We start from the raw sequence: 25,896 nt of genomic DNA, 5'->3' as shown, positions 1-25,896 counted from the left end.
TTATTCCAGATGTGTCCAAATCCTAGGATCTATGGTCAGCAATTTGCAGATTGGTATATCATATAGTCTAGCAATTTCCTTACCTCTTTTCAAAGCTGTATTTTGTAAAAACAAAAACAAAAAACTCCTTTAGGCACTGTCCAAAGCAACATGTTCATAGGGCTCTGCTTCAAGATTTTCAATTTAATCCCAACTCTTAAGAGGCAGAGGCAGGCAGATCTTTGAATTTGAGGCCAGCCTAGTCTATAAAGCAAGTTCCAGGACAGCCAGGGCCACACAGAAAAACACTATGTCAAAGAAAGAAAGAGAAGGAAAAGGAGGAGAAGGAGAAAAGAGAAATGAGGGGAGGGGAGGGGAGGGGAGGGGAGGGGAGGGGAGGGGAGGGGAGGGGAGGGGAGGGGAGGGGAGGGGAGGGGAGGAGGAGAGGATTTCCACCAGAAAGACACTAGAGAGACTAAAGTTCCCAGCTGTTGTTTTAGAGGCGCACTGCCTGTCTTCTTCTCCTTAGCTCTCTGGCCAGTTGACCATGCTGAAATGGATACTTGGCATACTAAACAACCATGAAAATCAAGACAGTATCTAACCCTCTTCCATTTCTCCTCTGCCTTGCCTTGTGAGCCTTGGCTCACACACTCTTCAGAGATTATCTTATTTCAAGGCACAAAAAAATGTCCCTTTAGTGTTTGTATCTGGGAGATGAGGCCAACTACTTCAATCAACTTTTATTTTAAATGCCATCATGAAACCACCATCGGTTACCTGAGGCTTTCTGAACGGAGTTTTGAGAAGTTAAGTCAGTTCCAAGCTGGACTGGAATCACAAAGTGGAAAGAAAAACAGGAGTGTCACAGAACTGTCCTGTGCCAACTGAACCCCCAAGAGGGATGAAGGCTAAGGTGGTACTCACGTGAGCCAGACCATTTAGGAACGTGTGTTTATTAGTTAAGAGAAGAGTACCTCCTGCCTTACTAGCCAGGCCGTTACAACCGAGTTAAGACACCAGGTAAAATACTACAAGTCTTTGCTGAATGTTGTACTGGAAGTGCAACATCATCGAGCCTTGCACTGACTCCAGTATGGTAAAGTGACTGGGGTACCCATGTATTTTATATTCTAATAAGAATGAAGGAATGAAGGGGGGGGTAAAGAAATAAAGCCAAAAGCAGGAGGATGACAAAATGAGTTTGAAACATATAGGTAAAACCAGAACTCCCTCTTAGATATCCCGAAACGGCCATTGCAGGTCAACCTGTCGGCCTCCTGGAAACCACTGACCTGCCCCAGTTGGGTTTTAATGATCCATTTCTCAGGCAGCAGAAAATGGGGGTCTGATTGGAAAAGACAGAAAGCACAGAAAGCGCACTGTTCCCCACAGGGTGACCTGACCATCTCTGCAACTCTCATTACACTGCCAAGCACTCACAATGGACACAGGTCTTGCCTCAAGCACATATTCTGCAGCCAGGACCCAGGACTTCCGTGAGGGGACAACACGCCAGGGTCTACTTTGTTGTAACTTCAAAAGGAACACAGGGAAAAATCTTAGGCTGGTCACTGAAGAGTTTGGGTATAAAGAGGGAGAGGTTGAGAGATGAGCACATTCCTGTTTCTCAGATCAGGTGGCAGAATCTGAGATCAGGTTACAAGCAGAAGAAACATGGCATTTAGCGTGACAATACTGGTATCTTTTTCTGAGACAGTCTGATTCAGCTGAGGCTGAATTTGAACTCGTAATCCTAGTGCCTCCATCTCCCAAGTACTAGGATGAGGTGTATACTGATCATATTTGGAGACTGTCAGACATAGCCAGAAAGTCTTTTTTACCTCCCTCCAACTCCCAGGACCACAGATACAGACCACTATTGTGTCACCTCACTGCATACCTAGGAGAAGGAAAAACACCAAGAGGCCACTCTTAAATAACAGAGTGTAGGAGACCCCACAGGAACCTGCCCGCACTGCACAGCGCATGCTCCTGAGAGCATGTCCTCACCGCACAGTCGACAACCCATCTGTTGTGCACATACGTGAAATATGTTTGGAAATCCCTAAAGTGCCCACGCTGAAGGCCTAGCCCCTAAGGGAATGGTTTTAGGAAGTGGGGTCCTAGGCAGCATTGGGTTTAGACTGGATAACAACAGTAGGCCCCCATACTAGGATTAGCACTCTTTAATGGCATGTAAGGCCCTAGTGAGAAGATGCTAAGACCAGAAGCAACGGACGTCACCTAGAAACTAACACAACTTTCCTCTTTCATCACACAAGACAGATGAAGCTGAGACATCCACTACAGTAGAATTAGAAGCACCTCAGGCAATTTAGATATGCCCTGCAGCCCAGTTGAGTGTAATGTACAGGTCAGTATTTCTCAAATCTGAGTGTCCCTCAGGACAGTCTGAAATACAGAAGACCACCAAGTTCTAAACAAGGCCACCCAGGTAGTCTCTCAAACTAGGCCAAAATTTGAGTTTTTCAGGCAGACTTGTTGACGTGGCCCTCAAGAAGCTGACTCTGGGCCACTGAAAATTCAAGGGCAGCCAGCGAGAGGTTCAGTGAGGGAAGTGTTGGCCATGCAGGCCTGACAAGTTTGATCCCTCAAGACCAGGTAAAAAGGAGAAACAGGACAAGGCTGATCTCTGACCTCCGTGTGCAACATCACACTTCCACACTCACACACACATAATAAAAAGACAACTTGGCCGGGCGTGGTGGCGCACGCCTTTAATCCCAGCACTCGGGAGGCAGAGGCAGGTGGATTTCTGAGTTCGAGGCCAGCCTGGTCTACAAAGTGAGCTCCAGGACAGCCAGGGCTATATAGAGAAACCCTGTCTCGAAAAACAAAAAAACCAAAACAAACAAATAAAAAGACAACTTTTTAAAAAGAATGTCCATAACCTATTGGTATTTTCATTTATCTTTAGTATGTATTACAACTGTACTGGCTGGTTTTGTGTGTCAACTTGACACAGCTGGAGTTATCACAGAGAAAGGAGCTTCAGTTGAGGAAATGCCTCCATGAGATCCAACTGTAAGGCATTTTCTCAATTAGTGATCAAGGGGGAAAGGCCCCTTGTGGGTGGGACCATCCCTGGGCTGGTAGTCTTGGGTTCTATAAGAGAGTAGGCTGAGCAAGCCAGGGGAGGCAAGCCAGTAAAGAACATCCCTCCATGGCCTCTGCATCAGCTCCTGCTCCCTGACCTGTTTGAGTTCCAGTCCTGACTTCCTTTGGTGATGAACAGCAGCATGGAAGTGTAAGCCGAATAAACCCTTTCCTCCCCAACTTGCTTCTTGGTCATGATGTTTGTGCAGGAATAGAAACCCTGACTAAGACAAATTGGTACCAGCAGAGTGGGGTATTCCTGTGACAACCTGACCATGTTTTGGGGAGGACTGTGGAAGGACTTTGGAACTTTGGGCTTGAAGATCCATTCGTTGTTAAGAGCTCTGTCAGATGTTGTGTAGGAGCTTGGAAGATAATGTTGAGAACAGTGCAGAAGATGGAGGTCTGGTTTGTGAAATTTCAGAGGGAAAATTAAAGACTCTTTTCAGGGCCATTGCTGTTTTTATTGTGAAGATTTTGTAGTTCTGGTTAGCTGGGGCTGAAGAATCAGCTGTGATTAACAAGATACCAGAACTACTAAAGCAAAAACTTTGCATTACTGGGACTATTGATGCTGGTTAGCTGGAGCTAAGAAATTAGCGGTGATTAAGAAGAGACCAGCATCGTTGAGGTGACATCTTCTGGGAAGTGTTTTCTGAAAGCACAAAGAGGCTGTGTTCCAGAGATAGGCAAGGTTGTACTCCTTCTGCAGTGGGACTTGGTAATGTGTAAGGGTCACCCAGGTGGTACTGGTTTTGAAGGCATGAAGGGGTCACACAGCAGCTCAGGCTCGGCACTGTGAGAGGCCATGGAAGGCCATTGGTGAAGGTGCAGCCCCAGTTGTAATTGAAGGCCCAGGACTGAAGGGGTCACGCAGTGTTTTGGAGATGCCAGTACCACGAGATGACCACCAAGAGCAGCAGCAGCAGTGGAGTACAGGCATCTGGAGCCCAGAGGACGACGTGTGTGCTACAAAGGGCATGGCTGGAGAAGTGACCCAAGCCCTTGGAGGAGCCCAGAAGATCGTGAGTTGGATCCCAGACGTTGGACTGTTGGAGATTGATTTTTGCTTTGATTGTGACTGTGCCCTGATATTTTCCCTCTTGAAGGAAGAAACTGTTTTAGTGGAGCCCACAGTTAAGAGACTTGTAATTGTAAAAAGACTTTGGATTTTAAAAGAGATTTATATTTTAAAGAGATTGAAATTTTAAGAATATGTAAAGACTGTGGGACTTTTAAAGTTATTTAAATCTTGGGGATGAATAAGAATGTAAGGGTTGAGGCTTACTAGTGATGTGTTTGTGTGTCAAGTTGACAAGGGGTCAATTGTACTGGCTGGTTTTGTGTGTCAACTTGACACAGCTGGAGTTATCACAGAGAAAGGAGCTTCAGTTGAGGAAATGCCTCCATGAGATCCAACTGTAAGGCATTTTCTCAATTAGTGATCAAGGGGGAAAGGCCCCTTGTGGGTGGGACCATCCCTGGGCTGGTAGTCTTGGGTTCTATAAGAGAGTAGGCTGAGCAAGCCAGGGGAGGCAAGCCAGTAAAGAACATCCCTCCATGGCCTCTGCATCAGCTCCTGCTCCCTGACCTGTTTGAGTTCCAGTCCTGACTTCCTTTGGTGATGAACAGCAGCATGGAAGTGTAAGCCGAATAAACCCTTTCCTCCCCAACTTGCTTCTTGGTCATGATGTTTGTGCAGGAATAGAAACCCTGACTAAGACAACAACCTTCAAAACAGTTTTTTTTTTTTCATCATGTAGTTTAGAATACAGGATAAGAGAAAGAGTTGATCTTAGGTCACATGGCCTAAAGGAAATGTAAAGCTATTTTAGATCTGACTCTCTCTCCTGTGAAACTCTCTCTGACACTTAACCTTCTATGCTCACTTTACCCAGGCAGCAAATTAATACAGTAACGCCTTGCTCTCCAATTGGATGCAGAGTTTCTGAAAAGTAATTATTCTGTAAATACTCTCATAATGCCAAGTCACTCAGACAAGAGTAATCCTGTCTTAGTGAGAGCCTGGACCCCATCCCTAGGTCTCAAAGGTCTCTCCTGGTTAACGGGGCTCAAAGGACCAGATTCAGCCAGGTCTCTTCTCAGGAATTACAAGAGAGCAATGAACCAAATATCACTGTTTATGAGAAACTCAGAATAATAAAACCTTAAATGGAAGAAAAATACAGGGCCACCCTCTAGGCATGGGTGTCACAGTAACCAAGAGCTACCCAGCCCTTTTCACCTAAGAGTTCACAGCAGGGCTGGAGAGACACTGCTCAGCAGTGTAGAGCATTCCCTGATGTTTGGTTCCCAAGACCCACATCAGGCAGCTCACAAATGCCTGTAACTTCAGCTCCAAGGAATCCCAAACCCTCTTTTGGTCTCTACAGGCACCCATACATGTGGCAGACCCTCAACACAAACATATACATGTAAGTAAAAAATAACATCTTGTTTTTAAAGTTCTAAGCAATTACAAGAATAATGCACTAAGTCATCCTGGTTCTTTGCTTTCCGAGACAGGGTTTCTCTGTGCAGCCCTGGCTGTCCTGGAACTCACTCTGTAGACCAGGCTGGCCTCGAACTCAGAAATCTGCCTGCCTCTGCCTCCCGAGTGCTGGGACTAAAGGCGTGTGCCACCACTGCCCGGCTAGTCATCCTGGTTCTTAAGTGATCTATTTTGGAGATCAGTATTTTAGCAAGGAATGGCTCAGTGATAAGAGTTGTTGCCTGGCCGGGCGTGGTGGCGCACGCCTTTGATCTCAGCCCTTGGGAGGCAGAGGCAGGTGGATTTCTGAGTTCGAGGCCAGCCTGGTCTACAAAGTGAGTTCCAGGACAGCCAGGGCTACACAGAGAAACCCTGTCTCGAAAAAAACAAAAACAAAAAAAGAGTTCTTGCCTGGCATCAAGAAAGCCTATATTTAATTCCTTATACCTTAAATGAATAAAATACCTATAGCTCTGACAAACCTTCATTCACTCCCAACTTGACCTTAAGCTAACAGCTACCCTAAAGGATGTTTTATAATTCTACATTCATGACTGGAAACCAAGAGGAAGAACAGAATCCTCCTCTCTCCATATTTTGAAGAGTAAATGAGGAAATTATACAAGATTCAAACATAATGCTTGCTTGGCACAAACCAGGCCACAGTGCAGGTAGGGAGCTGTCACAAATATACACCTTCACTAGGATGCTACTTCAAGGTCAAGATCTCAGTAAAGATGCCTGTCCCTGAGTAAATGTTTGAGAAATTGTTCCCTAAGTCCATTATGAAATAGGTTTGTTTGTTCTGGATTTTGGGGGGGGGGGTGTTGACAGCCTAGATTCCTAAACAGGTTGAACTTGGACACCAAAAACACAAGTTATCTGAACTGGATGTTAAAAGAGTTTCAAGGCTCTGGACTAAAGTGGGACCAGCCTGTGAACTCCACAACCACAGGATCAGAGCAGAACGCTGTCCAAAGGGTGAAGATAAAGCCATCTGTGTTTGTCAGAAAGACATGACAATAAACATGGCAAGGAACCACAGAATTTCTGCCCAGGTAACCTGTCTGCTAAGGACAGAGGAAAGCTGTGGTGTCCCCTCCATTTCCAGGGAAATCACTTGGTAGAACCTTTAAAATGATGTACCCCAAACAACACAGTCACTAGTCCTCTACCACATAGCCAAATTCATACTGTTTTTAAAGTCAAAGTACACCACTCTTGAGTCAGTTGAAAGTTAACAGGCAGGCTCAAATGCATCTTTACTGGGAAGGCTCAGTAAGCAGGCTGTAAGCAAGGAAAGAAAAACAGGAGGCAAAACAAAACAAAGCACCCAGCAAATGGTTTTTTAAATGACCATTTAACTGACTATCACACCAACCCCTCACACTCCCACCCATCCCGCCATCACACCAACCCCTCACACTCCCACCCATCCGGCCATCATACTGGTGATGTATCTTGGGGTGGGCAAGGGGGTCCTTCCAACAGAGATTAAACAAGCAAGGTGAAAGCTAACAAGTTTACGAGTGAAAAGCATTTAAAAATCTTGGCTGCTGGTGATGAGCCACAGAAAATCATGAATCGGCCAATGCCAAGGGAAAAAGAAAACTAATATCTAACACTGCAGACTTGAGAATACAGAAGCAACAAAGCCATAAGGCCACCCAAATGCATGAAGGCAGTGGGGGCAGCACATGGCCCATCTCCTCTTCATGAGGGAGATGCAATGCTCTCTGCAGAGTACATACAAGTCCAGAACCCAAAGCCCTTAGTATTCAGTATCAACATAACTTCCCGGAGGATGACAAAACTCTGTCCTGGATTACTGGGTGATCTCTACTACGCACCATAACCAACACTCAAGTCAACGTTTGGGGATGGAATTCCCTCTGCAGCTGGCTGGAGTGCATTCTTGGCACCAGGCTTCTTCCCCCTCCAGTCCATTCTTACAACATGCAGAAGCCACTGGGAAACACTCGACCTGCCCCAAAGACACTCTTCTGCTAGGCACGAGCATCCTACAAAACCTCCCTCAGACCCCTCCTTCTCCACATGCCATATAAAAACAAAGCACCCTTTCCTCAGTTTCAGTGGGTGATGGACAAATTCACGGAATGAAGTTATTAAGTTAACGTTTACTCTAACTTGATTCCTCTAAAATGTGGGACTAGGGCTCAGTGATGAACGCAAGAAGGCTGAGTTGAGTTCCCAAAACCTACATAGCAGCTCACAACTGCCCAGAACTGCAATACCAGGAGATCCAAAGCCCTCCTCTGAACTCAGTGGGCTCATACATGCATATGATGCACGTGCGCACACTCAGATACATAAAGATCTAAAGATCAGATATGATGTGGGATTACGGAGTTCATCTTCAGGTCCTGCACACGTACTACCCAGGCCAAATGCACTATGATAAGTTCACTTTCCCAAAATGCAAAACCCCCAAGGCAAGAAAGTTTAAAGAGGCTGGGCGTAGTGGCGCATGCCTTTGATCCCAGCACTCAGGAGGCAGAGGCAGGTGGATCTCTGAGTTCAAGGCCAGCCTGGTCTACAAAGTGGCCTGGTCTACAAAGTGACAGGACAGCCAGGGCTACAGAGAAACCCTGTCTCAAAAACCAAAAAGAAAGTTTAAAGAGATAGGAGCTGGAAGATTTCTTTGGTTAGTTGGTTTTGGAGACAGGGTTTCTCTGTGTGCCCTGGATGTCCTGGAAGTCTGAAAACCAGGCTGACCTCAAACTCAGGAATTCACCTCCCCCTGCCTCCCAAGTACTAGGATCAAAAGCATGCTCCACCACTGCTCCAAGAAAGAGATTTCTAAATTAGAATCTGTATCAAGGTTCCATACTGGCAAGGCTGACAAGATGGCTTAGTGGGTAAAACTTTGTTAATAACAAGCCTGACCTGCATTCAACACCTCCTAACCCTGCATGCACTCTCTCTAAGAAGGTAGGTGCAAAGAAGTGGGTCAACTCCACCAGGTATGCTGTCCTCTCATCTCTACACTTCATGGCAATTACACGATTGAAAGGAGAATCCACACTTCCATATTGGAGGTATAACCTATCCACTTCCAGGAAGAAGCATTTTTCTGTTGTAAGTGGCTTGACATTGGCCACACAATTCACACTTGGGTATTGATGGTCCTTCACAAGTGCCAGGCTCAAACACAAAGACCAGTAGGTGAGAAAAATCACAACCATTGCATTTCAGAGGCTCCATAAGGAGTAAGTGTGTTTGTAGCTCTAATAAACAGTATTAAAGCCATTTCTCTAAAGGAACTCCTGCAAACTGCACATATGCAGTCTTATCCACCCCAAGGAGCATCTACAGCAACTCAGCTGAGCACAGCTGCAGCCCTTCAGAAACAGAGAAGAACGGTGCAAGCAAGCACTGTGTCCTAGCACTACTGTCAGTGGACCAGTATTACAGAACCGGCTCAGGGCTTTAGAAGGCTTCCTGTTCTGAGTTCAGTTCCCAGCACACACACTTGCTGGCTTACAAGCACCTAACTCTAACTCCAAGGAATCATACTTCCTCTCTGGCACCTGAACACAGGTGACAGTCACTCACCCTAATAATTTGCAAAGAAAACTCAGCTAACTCTAAGAACATTGTCCAGACTGAACTACCAGGGCTATCCAGATTATACAAACTCTAAAGGTGACAAGACCTTCCAAATGCAGAAATTACTATTATCCACAAACTGGTCTAGAACTTAGCAGATTCCAACACAGCCAGAAAACCCACCAAGCCCATGCAGCCACCCCTTTTCAGGAGTTTTATGGTTAGTATACTAAAGTAGACGAGACGTACAAAAGAACTATACAGCTTGGATTCAACAAAGGCATGAAATTAGCAATCATTATGGATAAAGGGCAAGTTAATATTTTAACTTCTTTTAAATTATTTAGCTTGACAAATGCTACCCATCTAAACTGCACTCCCTCTCTAAGCCTGCTCAGTTCTGACTACCCCTCAACTCCATACCCTTCAGCCTGGATACTTTTTTTCTCAAGAAAAAGTTTCTAGCAGCCTTGGCCGTCCTAGAACTAGCTCTGTAAACCAAACTGGTCTCTTGAAGGCACACAGATCCACCTGCCTCTGCCTTCCAAGTGCTAGCTGTGTGCCACACCTCCTGGCTCTAACCTACAGTCCTGACCTGGGTATACATCCACAGCAAACCACGTTGCCAAGTTTTCTGGATCTGTGCGCACAGTTTAAGAGAACTCAATCCCTTTACAGCTCCATCCTTTCTCTAGGGAGTGAGTGGGGTTGAGACAGATTTCTATGAGCCGCAGCAGGCTGGCTTGAACTTGCAGTGGTTCTCTTGTCTCAAGCCTCCCAAATCCCAGCCCCCAACCTCTGAGATTACAGGATATATACCTTACCTTCACACTTGGCTCTGTCTTCTACCTTTTTTTTTTTCCCCTTTTTGGTTTTTCGAGACAGGGTTTCTTTGTGTAGCCCTGGCTGTCCTGGAACCCACTCTGTAGACCAGGCTGGCCTTGAACTCAGAAATCCACCTGCCTCTGCCTCCCAGGTGCTGGGATTAAAGGCGTGTGCCACCACCACCACCACCCAGCTTGTATACTACCTTTTAAATCTAAATCCTTTTCTAGTACTTAGTATTAAATATCTGGGCCCACTCCTCATCCCCACTGGCATCTCTAGATCTTCTAATCTGGAAATGATGCTCACAGCAACATGACTGACGTTCTAATAACTTTACCCTTTGTAATGGGAAAGACCTAAACAATCCTGGGCAATCAAAGTCAATGGCATCCCAAGTCTCTTCTTACTTTTGCTTTAAAAGCTGATAGCCTCTTTAACAGAGCTGAACCTAAAAATGACTGTCATGGACATAATTACATTCATAGTCCCTGCCATTATATAAACTAAATCAATAGTCTCTCACAGAACACTGCCTTTAAAACAAAACTAAACTAAAAACCAACAGAAACACCTTTTTGTGTTGTATCTGACAGTCAGTGGATTTAGTTCCTTATTTTGGGGGGCAGGGGTGTGAGGGGTAGTAGTAAAACAGGGCCTCACTGTGTAGCCCTGGCTGGCCTTACAGGCAGAGATCCACCTGCCTCTGCCTTTCAAATCTGGAATTAAAGGTGTGGGACACCACACCCAGCTCCCTGTGACAAGATTACTCTGGTCATTTCACAAGGCTACCAAATCAGGTTCTTCCTTCTCCATAAAAAGGAAGTTATCCGGCTGGTGAGATAGCTCAGCAAGTAAGAGCACTGACTGCTCTTCCGAAGGTCCTGAGTTCAAATCCCAGCAACCACATGGTGGCTCACAACCACCCATAATGAGATCTGACGCCCTCTGCTAGTGGCGTCTGAAGACAGCCACAGTGTACTAGATCTTTAAAAGAAAGAAAAAAAAAGTTATCACTGAAGGATCAAATCGAGAAATATTAATATAAAATGGAAATTTCTAAACTTTACCCAGGTAACCTTGAAATAGGATCTAGTCAGACAACAAACCCAGAACTGAGGAGATGACCTTTAGCATGTGTATTACAGAGCAGCGCTGTAAAAACTGTATAAACAGCCCAGCGTGGTAGTGCACGCCTTTAATCCCAGCACTCAGGAGGCAGAAGCAGGCAGATTTCTGAGTTCAAAGCCAGCAAAGTGAGTTCCAGGACAGCCAGGGCTACACAGAGAAACCCTGTCTCAAAAAACCGAAAAAAAAAAAAAAAAAACCTGTATAAACTTGCCTGGCCTTTGAGCGAGGAAGGAGGTTTATAATACACAGCTGAACAGGAGAGGAACGCTAACAGTGAACCTTCAGTATCTTTCTGGTATTCCAGAAATGCAAATCCAATCCAAGACTCATGCCAAACTACAAATCCTTCTCCAAAGAACAAGGCTTTAACTCAAAGTATTCCAAGCCAAGCTTCTGAACACACTTAGCTTACTTCACTGCTGAAGCTTCAGCCCTCCCAAACTTCTCTAGGCTTCTCAACTGACTTTTAACAAAGTTTCCTGTCTTCAACTCATCAGGGCTTGCCTTGAAGTTCTTTCAGATCCTCTGCTAACCTCTCGGTCCTGCACACCCTGCACATATGCTACATGCTACCTTCTTCTCTATCCCTTCCTCTACCTTGTGAGGTGCCTAGCATTATCTTTGCTTGAAAAATGTGTATTAATTTGCCTGTCAAACACTCTATAGAGCCGTTTACATCTTAGAACAGAAACCTCCTGGGTACATATTGACAACTCAGCAAGTATTTACACAAAGCTCTCAGACACTCAGTTCCTTCAGAGGAAGAAGCTGCTGTGTCAAGCAGAGAACTATCAAACACTGTTCCTTCCCCGTGTTCCTCCTCTACAGAGGCAAGCTTCCCTCCAGCACAGCTCCAATACGCAGAACTTACACTCTTAAACTACTAAAAGAAAAAATGAGAAATTCAGGTGTGCTGGGGGGGGGGGGACACCCACTTCCAGGACTACAGCAAGCTATACCCTGTAGTTCTTTAAACCAGGGTAGGAGGAAGGCAACCTAAAGAATTTCCCATCTAACATTTGGTTTTTCCTGTTCCAGGCTCAGAACTTTTGTTTCTCTCAGCAAAATTTACCGGGCAAGTCCAGGCATTCAGATTACAACCAACCGCCCAAACCAGACCCAGACCTGCCCAAACACAGAGTCTTGAGAGCTAAATGCTACCTCTCCCCACTCCCTAACCACCTGCCCGACCTCACAGCAGTACACGCATGTTAAATTGTATCAATACCTCCTTCCTAGCCCAGCCCAGTGGCAAGCCTCCTGGGGATGCTAAAACAACTATTTTCAAGTCTGTCTTAAGTATTTCAATGCCTTCACTGTTTTGAAACCTCCAACCAGGTGAAGTAACTAATGAACAGATTAACAGTTTTTAGAGACAGTTTTCTCTGTAACATTCAACTTCTCCAAGCTTGTCCCTGCAAATGCCAGGGAACAACTTTGAGTTCCTTAAGCTTAGGGGAAGAAAGGGAGCTCCACACCACCACTGAAATTCCTGCCCACACCCAGGAAGACTAAGAGCTGAAAAGCCAACCTGAGCTACACACATCAGGACCCTATCTCAAACACACACACACACACCCGGGCAGGCAGGTGGGTGGGTAGGGGGCTACTTAAGAATAAAGATTATTGAAGCCGGGCGTGGTGGCGCACGCCTTTAATCCCAGCACTCGGGAGGCAGAGGCAGGTGGATTTCTGAGTTCGAGGCCCGCCTGGTCTACAGAGTGAGTTCCAGGACAGCCAAGGTACACAGAGAAACCCTGTCTCGAAAAAACAAAACAAAACAAAAAAAAAAGAATAAAAATTATTGGTCCATTCCCTTCATTTAACCAAAAATGCAGTTGATTGCCCTGGGTCAGTTTTATATGTAATCCAAGCCTCCCTCGCCGAGGTAGAAGCTCTGGGCCATCACCACTAGGCAACACAAAACTCAGTGTGCAATTGAGGACCAATCAAAAATAAAAAAATAGATGGGCAGCGGTGGCACACGCCTTTAATCACAGCACTTGGGAGGCAGAGGCAGGCAAATTTCTGAGTTCAAAGCCAACCTGGTGTACAGAGTGAGTTCCAGGACAGCCAGGGCTACACGGAGAAACCCTGTGTCGAATAAAATAAAATAAAAAATATATAAATAAATAAGGGGGGGGTTAAGGATCTTTTTCAAAGCCCAAAGAAACACAGTTCATTGGAAGAATTCCATTCACTTATCAATGTATTCTGTATACTTTACTGATTTGGTTTGATTCAGGGTCTTGCTACACTTAGCTCTGGCTACCTCAAAAGACAGGACATCTTCGTGCTTCTTTCGCCTCCCGAACTGGGATTACAAGTATGTGCCACCATCTCTTTCCCTCCTGGATACTGGGTTTCTCTAGGTAGTCCAGGCTAGCCTGAGATTCGCTATGTAACCTAGGTTAGCCTTAAATGTATGGTCTTCCTTGTGAATATAGGAATCCAGGTGTCAATCCTCATTGCTGGCTCTTAAATACCATACTGTAAACATCTTCATGCTGCCATTGCTTCTAAAGCTTAAAAGATTTTAAGCAAATCAATACAGTGTTCAGGAGGTGAGAACAGGAAAGGACCCAGTTCATTACTTCGTTAGCCTACTCCCACATTTAAAAAAGCTCACCAACTGCTATGTGAAACACCTATTGTAGCTAACACACACCTATACAAATTGATCCAACAAAGGAAGGTTATAGTAGGTTCTGCTCATCAGATATTATAACATGGAGAGTGGGTGCTGCAACCATAAAAAAAGTCCTTTTAGAGCTCAATCCTGAAGAACTTCCTATTCCCTCTTTTCTCGACTCAGGACCCAATCTCATCACACACCACCATGGACAGTAGACAGGTTAAGATCAAGCATCCACAGCTGTACTGTCAGTGTTCCTCCCCCTCCTAAGTGGAGAGAACTCCAATTGTTCTGTAGTCCAGCCAGACCAGAGTATCTGCCAGTAGGCAGGCATCCTGACAATAAGTCAGGAGTCCTGCATCTGTTTCCCAGAGGTCTGGAATCTCAGCTAATAGTGCACAGTAGAAACAGAACAGCCATGCATCTGCAGCCAAATCCAGAACTACTCACTACAGTTCTGCTTTGTTTTATAAAGGCTGGCCTCAAACTTCTGCCCCTTCTCTCTCCACCCCACACACACATACACATGACCTCACCAGGCTGTATTTTGCATTTTCACTATGATAAATTAGTATTACTCTCAAGGTGTTCCTGTTAAAAGTGACCCACGGGAAAAGCTTTACATAAACCGTGCATACAGGTGTCCTAAAACTGTGTCATCGTACCACCCAAGCCCTTGAAACATGCTACTGGTGATTAAAGGGATGAAGGAAAACTTTCACTGTGATTGTACCAATTCCTATGAAAAACACACACTCATCTTTATTTCATAAAAACAAAGTCAAATATCAGCATCATCTTACCTAATCATCCATTAGATGAAAAATACCTTTGTTTTGTTTCGAGACTGGGTCTCATTATGCAGCTCTGGCTGGCCTAGAACTCACTCTGTAGATCATGCTGGCCTAGAACTCCAGAGATCCACCTGCCTCTGCCTCCCAAGAGTTACCACACCAGCCATTAAACACACACACACACACAGAGAAAACCTCTTCCATCTATGCCTGGGTTGATTGAGGAGAGGGGTAACCTTCCTTAATACCTAGTGATTAGGAATAGAGCCTCGTTGGCAGAGTGCTTACCTAGCTAGCTAGCATCTGAGAAATGTCAGGTTCAACTCCCAGCACTACAGAAAGCCCCTGGCCTAGGGCTGTACAGAGGGACAGCTGAGTACAGTTGGTTCCCAGCACCCACAGTAGGCAGCTCACAACAGTCTGTAACTGTTTCAGGAAATCAGACACCTTCTGGCCACTTCTGTCCCCTGGACACATCTAGTAAACTCATAAACTCATGTAGGTGCACAAACACATTCACATAAATTTTAAAAATCTACAAAACCAAAACAAACAGGCCTGGTAATGCATGCACACATAGATTCCAGAATTTCAGGGGTAGAGGTAGGAGGAACAAGAGTTCAAAGTTATCCTTGAGTTCAAAACCAGCCTCAAACTTCAAAAGGCATGACAGGTGTATCCTTAAGTAGCAAAAGAATCGAAGAGCAAAGCCTAATTCCCTATATCTCTAGAGACTACTACTCTCTTAAGACGCCTAGGCTGCTATACACACCTGAAGCTTACAAAACTAAAGTTGTACTATCTCTTCCACAATTTACTGCTCTCCAGCTCATTCCTTGCATCTCAGAACTGAAATGAAATTGGATAGAAATTTGGTCAGTGTTGGAGGCTGGTGACAATAGACACCCCGCCCCTGCCCAAGTATTCCAACAGCAACCAGCACACTGAGGCTTCTAAACAAGCACTTCACCCATTCTTGTGTCCCCTGGACAAAACATACGTGCAGTTCCTAGACACATATGGAATGCGCAACTATTTAATGACCAAACCTAGAAATTATTGTACCACAAAGTTGATTAAAAAATAAACAAAACATGGCTCCTGCCTGTAATCCTAGCATATAGGAGGCAGAGATGGCTATGGACACATTGTTGAGTCCCAGAATATCCTCGGGTACATGAGACCCTGACTCAAAAGGAACACACACACTCCCGATTACTTCCTCTAATAAATAGTTCTCAAGAGATGTAAATTTCTTAGTCAAAACAAAAGTACGCATAACAAGATGACTGGGCATGTGTGCAGTCTTTAAGTCAGAACTTATCCCCCAGAGAGCGGGGGAAACTGACTGCCTGCCCATTCTCACCCAGATGAAGAACATGAGGGAAGATTAGAGCATCACAGCAGAGCTGCTTCACAGGACTATTCTCAAAGTTCCCAGCTCAACACAAGAGTACAAAAGTCGTGGAGTACAGGGAGGGGACACAAGGAACCACGGTTCCACATGAACAAGATCCAGCAACAGCACAACTGCTAGGAATGGGAACCTGGGGGGGGGGGCTGCTGCCCTCTTTGAAAAGATGACTCCATAGGGGACCTGATAACCCTGAGGAAAGCAAGCAAAGGAAAAGCAGACAAAATGTACAAAAAGGCATGGGAAGGTGGCAAAGTCGCAGCCCTGAGTGCCACTGTTGATCATCTTTACAACACAGAAGGGGGAGAGTCACACAACTTAAGATACAAAGAAAAATAGTGGCAAGTCTCTATTTTAAAGCTCTCAAGTAACTGATGACAAAACAGAGATATTCCAGAAACAATTCAGAAAAATCCTAAACCAAGCCTTCAGGAGAAAAAACTCTCTCCCTGGACCAAGAAGGCCATCTGCATCCCCTCCTTCAATTGAGCTGATCCCCCCAAAGTTCAATTAACAAAAGGAAGTGTTAAAAGATTCAACGTGTAAACAAAGAGACAAGCCTTGCAGAAGTCTTGAACCTAATATCAAATTATCAGACCGCTCCCAGCTCTCAGCAGAATATTAACAAAAATCATCTTCTATCATCTTCCCCTACAGATCCTACATTTGCGTTTCATAAAAAAAAAAAATAGCCAGTAAAATAATTTCAGTTCTGTAACTGAACAGTATAAGTGAACAGTGTCAAAAACTACTCGAGACAAATGTATCTTCAGCGCCATCAAAGAACTCATTTATACCATCAGGAAAGTAACAAAAACGAAAACAAACAGCAAACCCATTGTAGAGAAAAACTCAGCTACTGTTCCAACAACACAGAATCTATTTCAGACTGCATAAAACATAACAAGCAAAATAAATCCAAGGTGCAAGCAAAATGCCATCGCCTCCTCTTTTGTTTCAGGCACAATGTAACAAGGGCAGCCTGTCTGGGACTCTGCTCCTGCTGATACAGTATTGCTGCTTAAACCTCCCTCCTCAAGGTCACAGCCAATTTCAGCTCTGGAATAAAAGGCGGATAGTGGCAGCGAAGGTTTGGGTTATCACTGGCAGAAAAGCAGAGTGTAAAAGTTTATGAGCTCATCAGGATTGTTGTACCATTACATCAGAGGCAATTATAAATGGCCAAGAGCAGAAGATGGGGAGCCAATCAGATCACAGATAGGATGTCAACCTAAGACCAACTGTCTCCTGGCTTTGACAGAAGGATTTTACCTCCATAATTCAAATCCCAAACCAAAGCAATCTGCACTTACTACTCCAATCACTCTGTGTTTACCAGCACTTCAGAGAGAAGCCCAGGCCACTGGGCCGCCGGAGACTGAGACAAGAGGTGGCCAGGGCGGCCCAGAGCGAACCACAGTCGGCCTCGAGCTGCCCCCAAGCAGGCCCCAGCTCTCCCCCGAGGTCCCCCGAACCCTAGGGGCCACTCTTTAAAAGCGTATATTGGGGAACGGCCTAGAGGAAGGCAAGGGGGGACAGAGGAGCGGCAGGTGAGCAAGAAAACGTTGCTTCTTTCTCCCGGGTTCATGACACTGCCTACACCCCTAACCTGAACCCCCAGCACCCCCCCCTTGACCAGGCCTGTCCCTTCCAGGCACACTTTGCTCTGCACCCCCCTGGAGACCCCCAGAGTTCGAAAGGACCAGCGGAGGAGGAGAAACCGGACAGACACCCCTGGAAAAGCCCCACACAAAGGCTGATCGAGGGAAGGAGAGGAAGGCAGACAGGCAGCCATTTTAAGAGAGAAGAGCCAGACAATGGCAGCTCCCCGGCAGTGGGGGCCCAAGCCCGAGGGGAGCCCACGGCCGGGGCCTGCTTCCCCGCAGCCGCCACCCAGCCCACCCCCCGGTCCCGCTGGCCCCAGCCCCCTCCCCGCTCGGCTGTGTACCTGAGGGGTCCGGGCGAGCGGCTGCCCCCCGCCGCCGCTGCTCCCGGGGCTCATGGGCGCGTGGTGGCTCCTTTGTTGGGCCCCTCCCGAGACGGCCGCTGCCGCCGCCGCCGCCGCCGCCGCAGCCCCCCAGCACTGCGAGGCCATGTCCGCCGGGCCTTTGCCCGCGCCCCCGTCCTGGGGCCCGCCGCCGTAGTCGCCCCCGGGGTAGCCCTGGTAGCCACGGGCCGAGCTGGGCGACGTGAGCAGTTGGTTGAGGGTGGGGGTGGCGGTGGGCTGGGGAGTTCCCCCGCCGGCCGCTGAGGGGCCGCCTCCCCCCATGGCCCCGAAGCGCTGCTGAGCGAAGGACGAAGACGACGAGGAGGCAGAGGCGCTGGAGGAGGGAGGCGGCTTGGAGCCGGCGGCCGCCGCCGCGCCGGAGCCCGGAGTGCCACCTCTCGGGGAGCTCAGCGCGTAGGCCTGGGGAGGCGGGGGGTAGGCGCTGCGGTTGGGGTAGTAGGAGTTGTACTGGTGGTTGGGGAAGCCGTGGTCGTGCGAGTTCTGCTGGGGCCCGGCGTAGGGCTCCAGGCCCCCGCCGCCGCCGCTCTGCAGCGCTGCCAGGCCAGGGCTTTGTTGTCCGCCATGTTGTTGGTGGAAGACGGCGGCCGCCGCGGCGGCGACGGCAGACGGGCTCCGGCCGTAGGCTTGCCCGAAGCCGTAGGCTGGGGGCGGCAGGGCGGCCGCGGCCGAGTGAGGAGGCGCCCCCACCCCGTCGCTGCTGCCGCCGCCGCCGCCGCCCGGCGGCTCCGGGAGGTTATTGTTCAGGGCGGGCCTAGGGCCCGCGTTCCCGTTCGAGTTCTTCAGGTCCGGCTCCGCGCCGGGCCCGCCGCCGCTGCCGGCTCCGCCGCCGCCGCCACCCCCATTGCTCTCGGCCCCGTCCTGCAGCTCCTTTCCCAGCGGCTGCGGCGGCCCCACGGCGGGGCCCTCGCTCTCCTGCCCGGCGGCTGCCTTCATTTCCCCGCGCTCGGCCGCTGCCGCTGCCGCCGCCGCCTCGCCCCCCGCCTCCTCCCGCTGTTGCTGCTCGGCTTTCTTCAGCTCCGAGGGCGGCGGCGGCGGGTTGCCCAGGCTGCTGGCGGCGGCGGGGGCGACCTGCGCGGCCATGATCCCCGCTGTCTCGTCCGCGGAGAGACCCGGCCCTGTCTTCGTCTTCTCCCCCCTCCCACCCCGCCCCGGGGCCGAGTCCCCCGGGCTGCCCTCCCCACCCGCCCGGGCGGGCCTCGCGGGGCTCCGCTGCTGCGCTGCGCTCGCTCCTCTCCCCCCCGCCCCGCCGGCTCAGGCTCCGGGCTGGCGGCGGAGGAGGAGGAGGAGGCGGCGGCGGCAGCCGAGGCGCCGGCGGCTCAGCTGCTCCGGGCTCTGGCGGCTCGGGACCCGGCTCTCCCGGCTCATTCCCCCCAAGCCCTTGCCTGGGAATGAGGGGGGCGGTGGAGGCTCCGCTCCCCAGGGCCTGGCCCCGCTGTGACTCTCCGCTTTCTGCTGCCGGAGAAAGGAGGAGGGAGGGAGGGAGGGAGGCGAGGGGGAGGGGGCGGGAAAGGAGGGAGGGAGCGGGGGGGAGGGGGGACCCGGGACGGGCGGGCGAGCGAGCGGGCGGGCTGGAGGGCGCGCGGCGGCAGACGGGGCGCCGGGAGGCAGAGTAGGAGCGCTGCTCCGGCGGGCGCCCTGCCTCGCCTCCCCGGCCGCGGCTCGGGCCAAGGCTGCTGCGCGGTGGCGGGCGGGCGGGCGAGCGAGCGAGCGAGCGAGCGGGCGGGCGGCGGGACTGAGCAGCTAGAGCGCCCCACTCTCCTCCGAGTCCCCCTCACTCCGACACGAGGCTCAGCACTGCCATTTTACCCAGCGCCGTCGCGGCCGCCTGAAAAACCCGGACTGGAGCGCGGAGCGGGAGCAGGCCGTGGAATGGACTCGCTCCCTTCCCCTCACAAAGGAGGAGGGGAGAGAAGGAGCCGCGGCGGCGGCAAGCCCTCAGCCTCTTTCGCTCGGCAGCGCCGCCGCCGAAGGCTTCGGGGAAAACCCGGCCCGGAGCCTGCGCCTCCGGAGCCTGCGCCGCCTCGCTCGCCGCGTTCCCAGCCTGGCCTGTCCCCTCCCGGCCGCTCCAGAGGGAGCGGGCCGCGTGAACTTTACCCGCGCCTGCAAAATTGGCCTGAGCCCGAAACCGCGGCCGCCGCGGCTGGGACTGACCCCCTGGCACCGGGCCTGGGCTCTTGGCTGCGACTTAGCACCTCCGCAGCACTTTTCTTCTTCAAAGCCTTTTGCAGACCTGCTCTAGAGACCCAGCTGAGCGAGCCCTGCTTTTTTCCCCCCTTTGGCTAGCCCCAAAGCAAGACTGACCATTGTTCAAACTATCGGTTCTCCCGTGCCCTGCCCTCATTAGCCCTCCCTGACAAGGCCCTGGGGGCATGAGGTCTGGATTATCCCCCATTTCACCAACAGACTGAAGGGAGGGGACTGCCCAGGTCACTTAAAGTCAGAGGGCAGAAGTGTGTGGCTATAAAAAGTGGAGTGAGTCGCTGAAGCCGCATCTTGTCTACTTAGCCAGAAAAAAAAGGAGGAAAAGAGAAAAGAAAGGCACTTACATTGTGAACAAATCCAACCACCGGATCAGATCAGTGTCAGGAGGTTGGAAAATCAAACGTGGTCATCCCACCAGTTCTCTTAAAATGGTGGCTACTGATGCGTTGGGGGCTTAAGACAGTCCTCCAGGCAAACCAAGCTCCATTAGCACTTCCTAAGGGAACCTAGCTCACAATGGCCAGTAGCCCAATCTCCAAAGGCAAGTACCTTGGAAGACTGTAAACAGCCCACAGAAGAGACTCCAGGGACTGAAAGAACCTCTGTTCAAAAACCACTGCAGAAGAGGGATGCAGAAAATGGAAACCATTTTCTCTTTAAAGAGAGAAAAAGCAGAGCCTAACAGGTCACACAGAAAACGGATGCCCCTCAGATCTGCTGTCTATCCTAAGGTGTAAGACTCCTTGAAGTTTACCAGAGACCCTAAGGCCAGGTTTATCTGTGAAGATCAAGGCATTCGCGGAAAAGCTCAGAGTTGTCCAGACCTACAGGCCTCACCAGTTCCACAGCAGCCTTTTCTTTTCAGGCAGGCCTGGAATGCTCTGACAGGGCAAGCCAGGAGAAACCAGAGGGAATTCCAGCGTCTCTCCAGGACCAAGACTGCCTTGGGAAAGCATCAATGACAAAGGCCTCTTTTCCTCCCAGATTTTATAAATGGAGACTTTGGACCACAGACCATTATTTTAGAACTTGTGGGCTCTGCAGGCCCCTGGAGTTCTCACCATGTCATGGGTCAACAGAAATAATTCTGAAAGGCTAAGTCATTTCTACTACCCCCAAGAAAAATCAAGAACACCCCATACTACAAACCTTCCTTAGTAAACTGAAAATGGAGCCATGGCCAGAGCCCCTCTGCTCTCCCATCCCCCAACCAAGAACCAAACCAACCTGCCAAGGCGATGGAACTGGCTGGTATAGACCAGTTTTCATTCACGGCCCTCAGAAGCACAACTCTAGTGGTGCATTAGGTCCTAGAAACCAAATTATAGGCTGCCTCATAAATGGAGCTTTGCTATTTAATCAACTGCCTCGGAGCTGCCAAACAGTCCTGAGTCCCGCACACAAATGAGGAATTTTTTACATGCAATTACCCTGCCATTTTCCTCGGAACTGGGGTGTAATGGGAAACCTGGAGCCCAGTGAAAATCTGGAAGCGAGAATGGATTTGTCTTCAAGGAAAGTCCACATGGCCTTCTTCCATGGCCGTGCATATGGAAAGCGCCAAAATCCCTTTCCCTACACGTGGTCACGCTGTTTTGAAAACAGTCACCATTTTAATCTAGCAATGAGGCAAAGTGCATAAAAATATATCCACCTGGGTCAGGAGAGGTAGTGTTTTTCTTCTCTACTTTTCTTTCTTTCTTTCTTTTTTAAAGATCTCAAATCCTTAGAGTCCCTTCCTCTCTAAGATCTACAACATTAACCTAAGACTGCTGGGCTGAGGAACTTTCTTAGAAACTGGTCCATCCGCTTTCCCCAGGGGCACTGGGAAGGAGAAGGGGGAGGGGAGGAGCGGGCACGTGGCTGGCCCGAGCAGCAAGACCCCGACTCGGGGCCGTGGGTCCTCCCCTCGGTGGGTATTTTTCCCCCACAGCCCCTGCCTTTTCACCCCACACCCAGGCAGCTCAGGAATCCCGGTGCAGATTATAGGGCTAGGACAGCGCTCTCCTCTCGAAAGCGCCTCTGCCACCGGCAGCCTGATGGCAAATATGGACTGAATCGTTGACATGGAAACCGGACTAAAGTCTCGTTCGCTCGCTCTCACAGGAGAGTTCTTATCACCAAGCCGGGCAGGACGGCAGTCGGCAAAAGTGGACTGGATCCGAGGCCGGGCGGACCGGGGGCCGCTTCTGGGCGCCGGAACTCCGGCGACAGCCACAGCCAAGGAAAGGGGGCTGGGCTGCCGGCAGCAACCGGCTGAAAATGGCAGAGGATGTGCTCTCATTCTCTCTGGCTGCACAGCGTGCATGGATTGGGCCCGAGAATGAGGGATGAACCTATGAAGATCCCACACAGTCAACTGCAAAATGTGGAAGCTGGGCCTGGAGGCTTTGCTAGGAGAAAGAAACGCTTGCAGGGAGGACAAGCCCTTCTTCCTCCCTCGCAGTTTGCTCACTCTAAATGTCTGAAACACGAAACTCCTCAAACAAACAAAAGGTCGGCCTCGCCTGCCCCGCAGACCTCTCTCCCATACTGGACTCGGGGCAGGACGCTTGCTAGCAGGGGCAGAGGGAGGGTTCTGCCTGCTCCGGGCTGAGGCGTGCGGAGCCGGGCCGTGGCCCCCGCACATTCCCGCCGCGGCGCCACAGCAGACACCCAGCCGAGCGCTCTCAAGTGCAAGCTGGAGCTGCGAGTTTGAGCAAAAGGGCAACTGTGTCAGTTGACGGAAGCCAGAAGCAGAGTTCAAAGCCTGGCGTGGATTTCCGTCTGGAGCTGTGTTTCTTAAAGTTTGTAACTCCGTGTGAAGAAACAGCCCCAGCGGAGGCTTTGGGATCAGTGTGAAAGTCTAGCACAACCATCTGACAGTGAGCTGCAAAACTTTGGGCTGCATATTAAGCGAGGAAAGTGGATTGAAGCTAGAGTCAAGGCAATTCATTATGCTCCCGGCTCGCAGGCAGGAGCGCTAAGACACGAACTGGATTGTCGCGGGGGAACATGGAACGGAGTCCGATGTTCCACAGCACTTCGCGGTAAAAATCGTGCCCAGGAAGCCCCAAGAGCGAACCGAACCGGGTGGCTTCCAGCTTCAAGAGTTCGCATCGCACACTGCTTTTCTGGTTTACTTTTCCACTCACCTCAAAGTCTTAAAACAATTTGGGAGATTCTAATTTTACAAAAAATAAAAGACCCATTTAAAGAAATGTTCATTTCTCAATGAGACTTTTTTTTCTGAGCTAAGACAAAATAGCCTTGGGCATAATTCTATCCGCTGTTTGTGCTGACATAAGAATTACCTGCTGAGCAGTGGTGGCACACGCCTTTAATCCCAGCACTTGGGAGGCAGAGGCAGGCGGATTTCTGGTTCTAGGCCAGCCTGGTCTACAGAGTGAGTTCCAGGACAGTCAGGGCTACACAGAGAAACCCTGTCTCGAGAAAAAAAAAAAGAATTACCCTCACCATCAGCTCCCTACCAAAGTGAAATAAAAATAAAATAAATGCAGTTCTGTGGTAAGACCCTCATGGATAAGACTCTAGGGTTTGATTCCTAGCAATGCTACAAATATAATCATAAGATAACAAAAAATACAGGTACATGCTGATTCTGGTCTATGGAATATTTCAAATAAAACATAACTCCCAATGTCAACCTAAAGAAACAAAGCAACTCCATCTTTCACACTGTTTTTTGTTTGTTTGGTTTTGGTTTTGGTTTTCAAGACAGGGTTTCTATGTATAGCTCTGGCTGTCCTGGAACTCACTCTATAGACCAGGCTGGCCTCAAACTCAGAAATCCAATCTGCCTGCCTCTGCCTCCCAAATGCCGGGATTAAAGGCCTGCACCACCACGACCAGTAGAAATTTTTTTGTCTTTTTTTTTCCCAGAGCTGAGGACCTCTACCTCTGAGCTAAATCCCCAACCCAGGCTCATAATACTACAGCTAACCCTTCTGGCTCATCGGCTCATCCCACTGCTGAATGACTTCATTTTATTTTATTTTATTTTTTGATAAGATAATAAAACTACCATATATATGGTTTCTTTTGTTTGTTTGAAATAGGACTGGAGCCCAGTGTGGTAGCATAATCCTTTAGTCCCAGGTTGATCTATAAGCTGGAGGCCAGCCTGGTCTACAGAGTGAGTTCCAAAACAGCCAGTGCTAACCAGAGAGGCCCTGTCTCAAAATGGGCTCATGCCCATAACACACTTGTCCCATATTAAACCAATGTAAACTGATTTTCTTTTGTGCAATAAAGCCTAGTTAGGAAAAACTTCACTGCATATAGTGTAATTGGAGGAGAGAAAACATTAACGCTGAAGGAGAAGGAAATCAGAATAGAGGGGGGGAAACTCAAGCATCCCAGGGGGTCTTCTCTCAGCCCCTTATTTGCAGAGCTTCCTCACATGGCCATCTTACTGAGGTGGGACAGAGTGGGGCAGTTCCTCACAACAATTCTGGAATGGGGCTAGAAGGAGTCTTCCGTCCCACCATACATTCTGTAGTAAATACTTAGAAGCAAAACCACAGAAGGGTTGTAGACAAAATGGAGGGAAGAGGGCTCGTACTCTGACCCAGGAGGGGCGGCTGGATACACAGATGCTTCCCTTGTTCTCCACAACACAACCACTTCAGAGATTCCCCCACATGATGCTCAATCAAAGACAATCTAAAGGGACCTATTAAGCATAAGACAGGAAGTGAATGGCCCTGGGGGGCAAGCATTCTGACTAACTTGGACTGGGTTTGAACCCATCTATAGCTACTAAAAAAAAAAAAAATTGAAAGATGGAGTGGACCCAGCCACAAAGATATCACGAGTCTGACCTCTGTGGTGGCTGCGATGGGAGTGGCACCCCGCTCCAGGGAATGAGGAACTCAACAGGGACACCACAGAACCCTGTCAAGATATAGCTTCAGGCGTTGGCACCTCCCCACGTTATCCCTTGTCTCCCTAAAATTTCCAGAAGCCAGCAGAGGGGTTGAGGTATGAAAGCAGCTACTCTGTCACCGCCTTACCACCTGTGAAGAAGTGTGCTGTGACACTTGCCACCCTGCTAGAGGAGGGAAGCAGGTGAAGATTTTCAGTTGCCCTGTGCAGTAGATCCTTCAGGAACCATGTGTGCGCATGCACACAAACTCACACTCATACACAGTGACATTCATACACACACACACACACTCTCATACACACTCAACTCAAGCACACAGATGCTCGGGCCCATAACACACTCGTACGTAGTGACATTCATACATGTACACACTCATCTATAGAGATACTTATACACACTCACACACACACTCAAACACAGACACTGTTACAGACACTAATACACATTTACACTCGCGCACTCAGACACCCACACACCAGCACATTGTATGTTCATGACTAGAGCCCATCTGCAACAAGAATACACAATGCTAACATTAGCTGGGCAGTGGTGGCGAACGCCTTTAATCCCAGCACTCGGGAGGCAGAGGCAGACGGATTTCTGTGTTCGAGACCAGCCTGGTCTACAGAGTGAGTTCCAGGACAGCCAAGGCTACACAGAGAAACCCTGCCTCGAAAAACCAAAAAAAAAAAAAAAAACAATGCTAACATTAGACACTGTGTGTCCCAAACAAATAGAGATCTAGAGTACACATAATGGACTGGAGAGTGAACCAATGGTTTAGCAACATAGGAGGCAAGCTCTCTACCGCTGACCTGCAGTAGTATTACACTTTTTAC

The 25,896-nt window shown here is 49.0% G+C and overlaps 1 protein-coding gene across 2 annotated transcripts in view; it reads right to left on the bottom strand.

The window, feature by feature from the left end:
- The window catches only part of Arid1a (AT-rich interaction domain 1A), a 76,834-nt gene extending 57,723 nt beyond the window's left edge, over positions 1 to 19,111 (bottom strand). For both annotated transcript variants that reach the window (XM_029476864.2, XM_021159226.3), the window contains exon 1: positions 17,908 to 19,111. In XM_029476864.2, coding sequence (XP_029332724.1) covers positions 17,908 to 19,047 — 1,140 coding nt within the window. In that variant the 5' untranslated portion in view covers positions 19,048 to 19,111. The remainder of the gene's footprint in view (positions 1 to 17,907) is intronic.
- Between the last annotated feature and the right edge of the window lie 6,785 nt (positions 19,112 to 25,896).

This window comes from Mus caroli, unplaced genomic scaffold, assembly GCF_978045245.1.
Source record: "Mus caroli unplaced genomic scaffold, Mus_caroli_1 scaffold_6, whole genome shotgun sequence".
NCBI lineage: Eukaryota > Metazoa > Chordata > Mammalia > Rodentia > Muridae > Mus > Mus caroli.
Note: the sequence above shows the minus strand (reverse complement) of the source record. Positions and strands in the feature narration are given on the sequence as shown.